This window comes from Erigeron canadensis, chromosome 4, assembly GCF_010389155.1.
Source record: "Erigeron canadensis isolate Cc75 chromosome 4, C_canadensis_v1, whole genome shotgun sequence".
Taxonomy (NCBI): Eukaryota; Viridiplantae; Streptophyta; class Magnoliopsida; order Asterales; family Asteraceae; genus Erigeron; species Erigeron canadensis.
In genome coordinates, this window is record NC_057764.1 from 24,163,741 (window position 1) to 24,176,166 (window position 12,426).

Here is a 12,426-nt window from a genome sequence, read left to right on the forward strand (position 1 = left end):
CTCAATGCTTTTAATGATATTGATTTGGTACAAGAAACTAGAGAAGAAGTAGCTAGCTAGATATGATGTTTTGTTTAGTAATTATAGTACTAGTATTTGTTTTTCTTTTAATTTTGTTAGTGCATACTTTTGATGTCTAATTAACATGAGTATTTATTATTTTGGGTTATGGACTAATTGTGGCCTCATGGGGTAATACAATGATTTTATTGTTTCTGAATTGGTAATGATAACAGAACATTATCATTACAGTAATAAACTTAAATCCTGGATGGTTACTTAGGATGCTTTACGGATTCAATGTTGATGTTGGGAGACATTAACTTTTTTGATCGACCATTTGAAGTGATCCCCTAAGTTAAAAAGTTTTACTTGAGTCATTTGAGATACTAGCATAATACTCGTGTGAGCATGGGCCTAAGGCCCCCAAAATACAAAGGCCTTCATTTTTATATTTTAGGTTTAATGTTTTAGATTTTAAACTTTTATGTCATATATTATTATTACTATATAAGGGTAACAAATATGCCCAATAAAACAAATAGGCAAATAAGCTTCATGGCTCATGAGTGACCTTTAGAAAAAAAGACATCACACAAATGAAGTTCAAGGAAAAAACGGGGAAAAAAAACTAACTACATACAAATCGAAAAATCCAAGATGTTTACTTTGATTTCCAACAACGAGTTAGTAATTATATCTTAATTATATGAAATACTTTCTCCTAAAAGACATCACACAAAGTTTTGCTTCTTTGCGTTTTTTTTTTCCACATAACAACTTAGTATATAAGAGGAACTACTTTTTTTTCTTTCTAATTTTTGTGTTTACTTTAATATGTATGTTAATCAACAAGGCCTCCAAAATTAATCTCGCTTAAAGCCTTCAAAAAGCTTAAACCGACACTGATTGTTGCAGAACACAAGAGTTATTGTGACAATGAACATACCTTTTGTCAATGATATAAGCTATATATGTTTTTCAAACTTATCCTAGCTAATCTCACCTTGAGAGCAGCATGATGTCGTAAATCTAAGTACGTCTAAAAGTGTTGTTAGCATATGTAAGAACATCCTCCTAAGAATCAAGAGTAAGTGTTTTGGCATGTTGTTTAAACAAATCGAGTGGCATTTGAAGCTACAATGACAGCATACCGGCGTATGGTTATCCCATTGGAGATAGCCTAATAACATACCAATATTTGAAACTGATGATTTTTGACATTATCCTGTTTGTGGGCAAAACTGAGGGAAAGATGAATACATCTACAATAACTAGAAAATATAACTCATAAGCAGAACTCACAAGATTTGTAGTTTCAACCGTCAATAATATATAGGGGAATGAAATATGAGGCTATTAGGCACTTAAGTTGGGTGAAAAACCTATAACATACCTTTTTTTAAACTATAAAAATCATAGAGGGCAATTATTTATTCAAAATATTAAAATATTAGTATATGAGAGATTTTTCACCTAAATTTGATGCATACACCCTCATACTCACTTTTCTAATAATATATATAATCCCACAACCTATAAGCAAACAACTCCACTACCACCTCATATTATGTAAACTCCACTACCACCTCATATTATGTAACCAAGTTAGCATACAATGAATTGAATTAAATTTTTAAACCAATTAACTAAATTCAAAATTGACCCGTTCATTGGTCGAAGTTGACACCGGCCTCTTAATATCTTTGAGTTCTTTATCCCCCTATATACTCTTACTCTTAATTAGTTTCGGATAAAATGCTAGTTAATAAATGTTCTATCTGTGTGATCACTTTACAATTTTCTGGTGATATACTCTCGGAAACCAATGTAGGAATTGTATTGTCCATTGCAGACAGGTAAAATGCTTTTAATAAGTCATTGACATATCATTGTGTAGATCTGTCAAGATCAAGGGTAAAAGAAGGAAAGAAAGATGATATTTGAACTTTTTGAAATAAAAAATGAAAGACTGAAAGTTTTTTTTCTATTGAGCATATATGGTTAACAAATGATACTCCTCAAAGATTTAAGATATGGTGTCACTTTGGCATGTTAGATAGCCTGCTAGTTAATTGGCTTGTTTGGAGCTGGATGTCAACCAATTAAGCTCGACTAATTAACAATCCATTTGGTCTAGGTAGATTGAATCTCTTATGGTCTTGTAAGTGATCTGATTTCTTAAAGTGGTTAATGCATGCTTAATACTCGTATATGAAAACTGGTACAAATGAGATGAATCCGATATAACATGAAGTTGCTCGAATCTGTTGATCATACAAGTTGAATTGTTTTAGAACAAAAACGCATCCAAATGGAGTAATCAGGAGTAACGGTTCATATATTTGAATATTGTGACTTGGTGACAAAAAATAAAAATAGTGATAAAAAAATGTAGTACAAAAACACAAAAAATATTCCGTTGCCGGGACTTGAACCCGGGTCTCTCGGGTGAGAGCCGAGTATCCTAACCAACTAGACTACAACGGATTTTGATTATACCCCATATCTAAATTTATAATACCGGTTTTAATCATCCAAAAACATCATGGCTGAATTGAACTGGCAAAAACTTTTTACATATACTATCAACATACCCGTCCTATCTAACTAGAATTAATTTAAGCTCTAAATAGACAGACTATAACTAATATTGAACTATCGGTGAAAGTTTAAAATTAAGAATGAATTGAAATGAATCAACTTCACAATTGAAGGCAAAGATCAAATGCGGGTTCAATTTTACTTTAATTTTAACATTTAGATGTACATTTAGACTTTGGACGTTAATACGTTATGTACTTGCTTCTCACAAATATACTATAGCTAGTAATGGTATGTTTAACAAAATACAAATCACAATAAGAAATGTTACAGCTTGTAATAATGAAAAGGATACTTAATTGGTGCATTGCCATGTCACATGTTCAGGAATACAGAGTTAATTAGTATCATCTTCCAAGGAGCCTTTTTGTATGTGTTAGTCTCGTGAAAATTATGGTTTTGTCTCTTCAATGCAAACAAAGTATGCAAGGAAGCGTAGGCTGGACTGGCACACCTCAAGATCGAGCACTGAAGCTGTTTAGAAGCTACTTAACCTCAACATTCACGACCCGCTTGGGTTTCCAATGCACAACTTAATAATAAAGGAACATATAGACGATTCTGCAGTGATCTCATTTATTGTTACAACGGCTTCTCGGGGACAATCCTTTAACAGCCCATTAGAGTCTAAGATATTACTATCAATGGTACCAACCAGTGTTTGACAATTGACATGATGGACGCAGTCAAGCTTTACTTACGTATTGGTAGAGATTCTGGAACTATACTTAATTGCTTAGAGTCAACAATAACAACGATACACAATCCTGGTAAGGGTCAAACTGTTTGAGGGAGGTATAATGTGGACAGCTTTACCCCTACTCAAAGGTAGAAAGACTGCTTTCCGGCCTAGGGTATTCACCCTTTGTAAAAATTTCTCGACGGTTTTGTCTCGATCTTAGATATTGAGTGAAAATTATCGATCTAGAGAGAGAGAGAGAGCCTTTAGAGAAATTTACCAATGGAATAAAACCCATGAGATGTACCAAATGAATACTTCATTTCAATCCAGCAAATGTTTGTTCAGGGTCTTGATTTTTCCATTTTTTAAAAAAGTCTGATATTACTGAAGTATAAAAAACACAATTTATTTCTATCGGCATTAAATAGCCTAAAGCTCCTCAGCCACCATCATCCTGCCTAAACTGTGTACTAAACGAAATTCTTGAATTTTATCTTTAGATTTGAATCTTTCATTGATAAATTTCAATAATACAAAGTCATGTTGAAAAGTTCGGCAAGAAGCCACTGTCAACTACGAAAAATTGCTAGAGATTGCAAAAACTTTCTAAAATATACTGAAAACCCACTAGTCTCCGAGCATATTGTTAATGACATTCCTGCTGGAAATCCAAGTGAAGTTCTTAATTGGGTGAAAGAGATGCAAGTTACCAAAAGGATGAGACTAGTCCTGGAAGCTATTCTTGCAACTTGGTGGTGGGTCTTATGGAAACATCGGGATGAAGTTGTGTTTAAAAGAGGAACCGAGCCAAGCATTGAAATTTTTCATAGTATTGTATCTCAATCTTTTTGTTTTTGAATTAATTGTCGTTACAAGAACGATAAATTAGTTTGGCCTCTATGACAAGTCAGTCCAAATTATTTGATGTAACTTTAGGATGTAAACTCTTGATTCCGGCTCCTGGCCGAATGATTTGATCAATACAACTTGCTGTTCAAAAAAAAATAGTTTTCTAAAACAATGAAAATAGTTGGATAATTAACAGGAAATTTCATGAGAAAGGCTACTTTCGCAAAATAAGGGCTTTTGCAACGTATCAGATTGTTGCAATAAATATGCCTTCACTATAAATTAATTTGAAATTTCAGTTTACTGAATCTATGACTTATATGACCCATGATATATACATTCTAGCCAAAAAATAGTTCTGGGATCAAAGACATGGCCTGACCAAACTGGGGGTGCACCACATCATATCCGCACTCGGTTACAACCAGTCCACAACAGATGCTGAAAAAATTGTGGATGAAATATAGAAGCAATTACTCGAACTCAAATACCCAAGAGCATATAGTATGACCAAAAAGACAATGATGTGTAAATAAAATACCGACGACTCTTTTCTTGGCAACTAGTTCAAACAAAACCGCATTTCAAATGTTACGACATATAAATCTTAAATAGCTGATAGCCTGATACCAATCAAGTATGTGAGAAAACTAGATTTGTATAACTGAATTCATTTTGATACAACAGAGCAAAATACCTGAACCAAACTAGATATCATCATTACAACAATACGGAAAGACGCTAATCACTTCGTGACCTTGAAACCCTGCAGCAATCATATATACGAGTCAGATACTATCCACCATTCACACACCACATATGTGAATAAAGTAGAATTGCATAACTGAATTCATTGATAAACAATAGAACAAAAATTCTGAACCAAACTCGATTTTGTCATTACAAAGATACGGAATAACGTTAATCACCCACAATAGCACTTCCATTAAAGCCGATTATTTGGATTCAATTAGAGGTGGCATTTTGAAACCATTTACTTACAAATAGGTTATAGTTTGAGCTAGGTTTCATATCCCCTAAAGGGATGAAATATAAAGAAAACTAAAATTAAAATAGATTCAAACACGCTAAAAGCTTTCGAAGGGCAAATTTAATCATAACACCTCCCTAACCCCTTTATCCAGAAACTGTTTCGGCTCAACCCAATTCGACTCTGGAATAAACTACTTGAATTGAATTAATACCAAATCTACCCACTCTGCCACCTCTACATCCGGTAGATGAGATACAAAACTTAGATTAGAGGTAAGATACAAAACAATGGAAGGATGCATACCTTAACCTTCTTCAGTAAATCCTTTGCCTTCTGATCATTTTTGAAGTGATCACGGACAGGCTGCAAGACAGACAGGTCATGTTCAGACTAATAAATACATGCTCTATACACAATTGATAGTTTCGTTAGAACAGGTTTTGTGACTTGGAGTAGAAAGCCTATGTATACTAACAGGGAAGAAAATATACCCACAAAGTTTAGTATCCTTGCAAAATATTTCATGGCACATAGAGTATCTTATTTAACAAAATGAAAATACATACCTGCAAAATCCTATTCAAGGCTTTAGATAAAGCAGGTTTTAGATCACCAGGATGCAAGTCCCCTTTCTCATAATCAATGATTAGTTCTTCATAGGTGGTAAATACCCTGATTTTTAGAAAAAATATAACACAAGAACGAATATCAGCAGGCATGCCATAAGTCAAGAAAACAATAACCCTTAGCCATCAATAAAATTGCAAGTTAATGTTTCACAATGTTCTTAGCAGTCAAAAACTCACTTGTCACCTCCGTTTTTCTCTTGCCTTTCAACCTTAAACTCATTAAACCATGGAAATACAATGTACTTGAGGTACTCAAGACATGGATTCCCTTCAACAACATTCGGTGGGCAGTATGCTTTCTTTATTTTTGAATTTACTTCACCCTGAGGCATTTATCAGCACAAACAGTTAATACAATATGATTGAAGAAGTCACCAGCACAATCTTTTATTGTGTGATTAACCATAACTTTATACTTTTCCAATAAAAAGGTAATACAAACGTGGGACGAAAAGCCTTCTTGAGGTTAAAGGTGGCAAACTGGAAATTTCAACCAACTTGCATATTAATGGGTTGAACTTGGGTGGTTTTAATGAGAAAAAGATGGATTCAGATTATAGTAAATATAGTTTTTAATATCATAAATAACACACTAAACAATTGTAAAATCCAAACAATATGAATAAAAAGGTAAATGTAGGTTGACCGAACCCATTTTATATTACCCAACCCGGCCATATTGCCAAAAAAAATTGTACCTCCTCATCCTCCATAAATATTGCCGAAGAAGAATCAGACTTTGACATCTTCTCCTGTCCTTGCAATAATCCAGGGAGCATGTCTGCAAAACAAGAGCAGATTTTAAAAATCACAATAATACAAAAAGAATAACAAGTAAGTCAAATATATAGAATCTTACGATGAGACAAAATGATAGGTTTGTTTTTCCGTTTAATGTCATCGCAGTACTCCCTTGCAAGGACGTTAACTTTCCGCTGATCCATTCCTAGCTGACAGATATCAGCCTAATCCAACAAAAATATATGGTATATAATCAATGACTCGTCAATTCTACAAAAGTTCAAGTACCATTGAGAAAACGATATAATAAGAACCTTAAGAAAAAATATATCTGCACATTGCATGCATGGGTAAAATATCTGGGCAGCAGTCAAGTCATCTTGCTCATTCCGACCCATAATTTGACAGCACCTAAAACCATCCATAACGCAAATTTATGAAATCTTCATGATGATATCATAACATGTTAAACAAAATAATCCCCATACCTTGTTATCCTAGGAAGCTTGTTTCTTCGGGCAATATCCATAACAAGAGGCCAGTACTCATGTGCTCTTGAATTAATTTCCTCCGAAGACCAAAGAAACTCAACATTCTCTAAGTTCATCCCTGCGGCTTTCCAGATCTCAATCAAGTATTCTCCAACAATTTTTATTTTTTTCAAATCACCACCCATTTTGTTGTTTAATTGAGCAAACCAATCTGCTATCCAAATTTTGACTTTGCAGCCAGCAGAAGTCATTTTATTAACATTGATGGTCTTCATAACTCCCTGTTCCATAAATAACACAAATCACAACACATAACCAGCTTTTTTTTTTTTTGAACGGCAGTCTAATTTACATCTATTCCTAAATTACACACATGTCTGGAATGAAACCCAGGACTCTCATAAAATCCCCTATTAATCCAACCCCACAAATGTGAGAAGTAAGACTCGAACCCAGGTGGATCCTCTGAAGATCAAAAACCTTACCAATAGGCCACCAACCCCATTGACTCGAACACATAAGCAACTTACTAACACCTTGAAATAAATCAACTAATTACGTCAACTTATCTCGCAAAAAACAAGCACATGTCCCTCTCTATTTCCCAAAACTACTTAAAAAGAAGGCAACGAACCATCCACAACTATGGCAAAAAAACGTATAACTACATAATCTAAGTGCATTGTAGAATACGAAAAGCGGGTCGAGAGCAAAAAAACCTGAGCAATATGCATTCGGCCAGAAGGTTCAAACCCATCGTAACAAATGGGCTGAGGCTTCTTAGCAAGAAGGTTCATGAGTTCTTCATCTTGAATGCATTCTTCCCCAATACTCCTCACTATCTTAAACTTTTCTTCAACACTCATCATCCTGAAACAATTCAATCTCCTCAATTTCTAAATATATATACTATTATTAGCAACCATACATAAAGTAAAGTAATTTAAGCACCCAATGCCGTCTTTCACGGGTTTTGGGTCCCAATACCTCGACTGTGTACGGGGAGGTAAAGTAACCATACATACATATATAAAAATATACATAACAATAAATCAATCATAAAAAGGGTTGTTTGGGTTTTTGATTATATGATTATATTTGCTTAATACAGAACGAATAACAGCATTGAAATTCCAAAATATAACAATAATTGATAAATTTAGTAAAGTCTATATATATATATATATAGATATATAATATATAGTTTTTGATATATTGACTTACTGTGTAGCAGTTGTAGTGGTAGCAGAATTCGATGATGATGATGATTTTTCGGTGATGGTAAGTGATTCAAGTTCTTCTTCCATTGACATCTTTAGCGGCAGACACAGTCACACAGCCAAGAGGTTAGTGATTGGAATTTGTGAGGCCCATTTTTATTGGGTTACGATTTAAGCCCATTTAAAGTGAATTGATGAGGCCCATTTTGATTGGAAAGTTTCATTAAAAATTTTAACAATTCTTACCTAGCTAAAAAGGATTTCGAATATGATAAATTATTTATGTTTTTTTGAAACTTTGGAGATAAAAATAATATGTGTTTTTAAATTTTAATTGTGCAAAATACATTTTACATTGAGAGACAAGATTTTGATGTTATCGAAGCGGTAAATATGAGTTGTTTATTTGGTAGGGAAAAGTAAGGGACAAAAACGATATTTCACATATCTAAAGTATGAGTAATATAATAACTTTTGGACACTTTTTATAAGTATAAATATGATTGCGTTTTCATTCTATGTAGAATAAACATTCTAATAGGATGTTAAAGCCAAAAGAAGTTACAGTCGATTATTACAACATTAAAGGTTCAAAGCACAATGTCTAAAAATAATTACAACTTTTCTTACTTGCATTGATATCATTGAGAGACAAGATTTTGATGTCACAAGTTTTGGATTTAAAAAAGAGATATTGGACTCTTTATTCCCTTTATTTGATCTACTTCAAAATTTTTACAGGTATGATACATCTTTATTACCTCCAAATCTCTAATAGTTCTTACCTTAATAAGGTTTAGGTTTCCTTTTTTATTTATGGTAAATATCTTACTTCAAATTTACACAAAAAATATACTTTCTATAACAAGCTACACGTATTAAATATATGAACTCCATGCATGGTTTCTTAAACCCGTAACCCCTAAAATTCACATCAATTTTTTTTATGTGTGGTTAAAAGGCTTCACATATTCTCAATTCCAAATCAAATTCAATAATTCCAACAATGTCATCAACAATGTCATCTAAGCCTGAAGAACCAAAACACAACTACGGTTTTGTATCATCGCATTAATTTGCTTCTATAGTTATCTTTATAATCTTATGATTTATGTTCCAACAGAACCAACCCAACGTCCACGTTGATGATGCAACTCTCACTCGATTGATCACAATCTTACCTCCGAACAACACTTTGTACTACAATCTCATCGTTAAACATGAGGTTTCGTAATGATAACCGTTGGTTAAAGATCAAGTATGATAATATTGAGGCTAATGCAACGTATCAAGGTCAACAATTTGCTACAAGTGAGATTGAGGGGTTCCATTTAGGACATAATTAGCTAGAAGGAGAATGGTCATGTGGGTATCAAGTTTAAAGGCAAGCAACGGGTGGATATTGATTGTATTCAAAAGACAAAATATGAATTAGAGACAAGGGATGGTGTTTATGAAATTTATGTGAATTTCCGTTGAGCTCTAAAAGCAAGCTTTCATTGATTACCAAATTCGAAAAAACCAAATGCTTTCCATATATCAACTATTAGGGACTAGAGAAAAAGTATATATGATTTGTTATTTACTAATTATAGTATTAGTTTCTATCTTGACTTTGTTAATAATACTTTTGATGTCTAGATTAACATAGTTACTCGTATTATTTCATGAAGGGGGTTATGAACTTATTGTCCTCATGGAGTAATACAATGCTTTTATTGTTTAATTTAGTTTCTCGTGGATTTTTATCGTGGATTTTTATCCTGCATTTTATTGTTTAATTTAGTTTCTAGTGAATTTTTATCCTGCATATTATTCTGATAGTTATTTTTTCCCCATTGATTGTATGTAAACTTAAGATCCTTGTTATATTAAAAGAAAAGTGATTTAATTTAAAGTATATCCAAAAGCCAAAAAGGAAAACGTAATCATGTTAAATATCTAACACTTAGATGCACGTTACCTTCTAACACTTGAACACATTTACCTTCAAAGTTGAACATACGAAATATCTTTCCAAGCCTTCATTGCAAATTGAAATATGGCAATTTACTAGATAGTTTAATATTTGTATATAATATATATAATATATAATATATCTATCTATATCTATATCTATATTTATATCTATATCTATATAAATAATAAAACAATAGTTATCCTGACTTTTTAAAATTATTCACCTTAAATTAAAATTATCTCTAAACATGTCACATATAGGATTTATCCTACGTGACACATCCATATTTTTTCCACACTAATAGATTTTTATTAAATAATATAATATATATATACATATATTTTAAATTTTAAATATGGCAGATAGAAAAAGCATATATATATAATTTTTATTTATATAAATTAAACATATATAAAAAATCACGACTAACATTGCATGACATTTTTTAACTTTTTTATTTTAACTATAAACACTTCATAATTCATGACTCATAATCCATGATATTTTATTACATTTTCTTTCTTTCTTTTTTTTTTTTTGTCATTTTCTATTTACTATATACACTTCATAATCAAACTATATATATTACGTTCAACACGTATACCTCAAATTACATAGCCCTTTGTAATAATCTATCTATACATATATTATGTTTCACAGTTTTCTTCGTTGCTAATTTGTCATAATCATAAAGTATTTTTCAATTGGTTTTTAATTTATAAAGTTATTCTTCTGCCGTATACCAATATATGTATATATTAAAACAGTAAAAATCTTAGCCTTTTAAACCATTCTTTCAACCTAAAGTTAGCTTTAAACATTGCCACATAGGATTATATCCTACGTGGCATCTCTATACTTTTTTTACAATATTTATCTTATAACCTCTATTTATTCTCAAACCAATGTAATTTATTTTATTAAATATAACATAAAATATTAAATCAAAACTATATGCACAAAATAAAAAAAAAAACTCAAAACCCATATTAAGATATAAGAAGACGTCCAATACATCTATTAATTTGGCAATGATATTTGACATAAATAATATTATTTATTAAAATATATACAACTTTGAAGAATATATCAAATTTTAAAATTTATTTAAAAATATTATTAGGTTATACACGACCAAACAATTTTGTTGTTTCTCCTTCGTTCTCTTGGCCGAAACCTTAACCAAAATTGGTTATTCTAGCCACAAAAAAATGTCTATTTTATAATGATAAAAGTAGTTATTTTGAGTTTTACGAATGAATTTCTTGATTGTTGGAGATAAAATACTTTATTTCCTAATTGTGTTTAAGATTATTTTTTCCCGTCACTACATAAGGTTGTTTCTTCATCTTTTCAGCATAACTGAAAGCAAAAACTATAATGATTTTCTCTTATTTATCTTATTAGTTTTTTACTTATTCGTATTGTATTTATGTGTATTTTATATGACTAAATTTTTGTCATGTTTAGTTTTTTTACTTTGTATATATTATTTCGTTTGATGAATATATAGATATTATGCTACATTATCGATTTACGTTTGATTTGTTGATGATATCAAAATATCTTAGGTTAAATGTTGGTATGTAATCACTATAGTAGGTTTAGTGATTGTGATATCGACATATCAGAAAAGACAAAAGATGACCAGAGTAATCCAGGAATTAACCATTAGCTATAACATAATCAATTTCAACATAATAAGCCTATAGAATAGCTATTTATTAATGCATAAAATAACCTCTTTAACTAGCCGCGCATCGCGCGGGGTAAAATATCTAGTATATATATATATGGGGTGAGATATTTTGAGACCATCTCTTATTTTAGTACCAACTAGGACCATTGATTTTTGTACACCATCATGATCTACTACGATATACAAGACTTTTTTGTAAAAACACTAAGACTTTCCGGCAACGGGCCCACAGAAAAAATCATGTGTAAGTCATAGTAGATCATGATGGTGGTGTGTAACTTACGAAAATCAATGGTTCATTTTTAGACTTTTTTTAGTTGGCCTCAAATTATCTTTTCCATATATATATTATATATATTATATATATATATATATATATATATATATATATATGTTAGTGGACACTTTCTTTGTTAATTTACTAGATAGTTGCTTGCGTGATGCGTAGACGTGGTGGTGGTGGTGTGGTGGTAACGACAAAAGGGGTAGGCTATTAATGTAAGATGATATAGTGTGATATTTTAGGAATTATAGGATAAATATGATAAATTAATTTT

At 31.5% G+C, this 12,426-nt stretch overlaps 1 protein-coding gene and 1 non-coding gene across 3 annotated transcripts; both read right to left on the bottom strand.

Moving 5' to 3' along the window:
* Positions 1-2,417: 2,417 nt before the first annotated feature.
* TRNAE-CUC lies at positions 2,418-2,490 on the bottom strand. Its single transcript has one exon. It is a non-coding gene; the product is annotated as a tRNA-Glu (tRNA).
* Positions 2,491-4,664: 2,174 nt separating this feature from the next.
* LOC122595893 (tyrosine--tRNA ligase 1, cytoplasmic-like) lies at positions 4,665-8,347 on the bottom strand. Of its 2 annotated transcripts, XM_043768366.1 has the most exons (10): positions 8,215-8,347; positions 7,710-7,860; positions 6,988-7,271; positions 6,814-6,910; positions 6,618-6,723; positions 6,457-6,539; positions 5,936-6,081; positions 5,696-5,801; positions 5,433-5,492; positions 4,665-4,901 (listed from the first exon to the last, which is right to left on the bottom strand). In XM_043768366.1, exons 1-10 carry the CDS (start codon positions 8,301-8,303, stop codon positions 4,881-4,883), a joined length of 1,143 nt encoding a protein of 380 aa, XP_043624301.1. In that variant the 5' UTR covers positions 8,304-8,347; the 3' UTR covers positions 4,665-4,880. The 2 variants fall into 2 exon arrangements, with proteins under 2 accessions (XP_043624301.1, XP_043624302.1); XM_043768367.1 differs by lacking the exons at positions 7,710-7,860; positions 8,215-8,347 and adding an exon at positions 7,476-7,497.
* Positions 8,348-12,426: the final 4,079 nt, after the last annotated feature.

Bases quoted from the DNA above. Each gene is read 5' to 3' on its own strand.
- LOC122595893 (XM_043768366.1), bottom strand. From the start codon at position 8,303: ATGTCAATGGAAGAAGAACTTGAATCACTTACCATCACCGAAAAATCA. The intron at 5,493-5,695 runs GTATGTATTTTC...TCTGTCTTGCAG, and splicing joins CCTTGAATAGGATTTTGCAG to CCTGTCCGTGATCACTTCAA. The intron at 4,902-5,432 runs GTATGCATCCTT...TGATTGCTGCAG, and splicing joins ATTTACTGAAGAAGGTTAAG to GGTTTCAAGGTCACGAAGTG.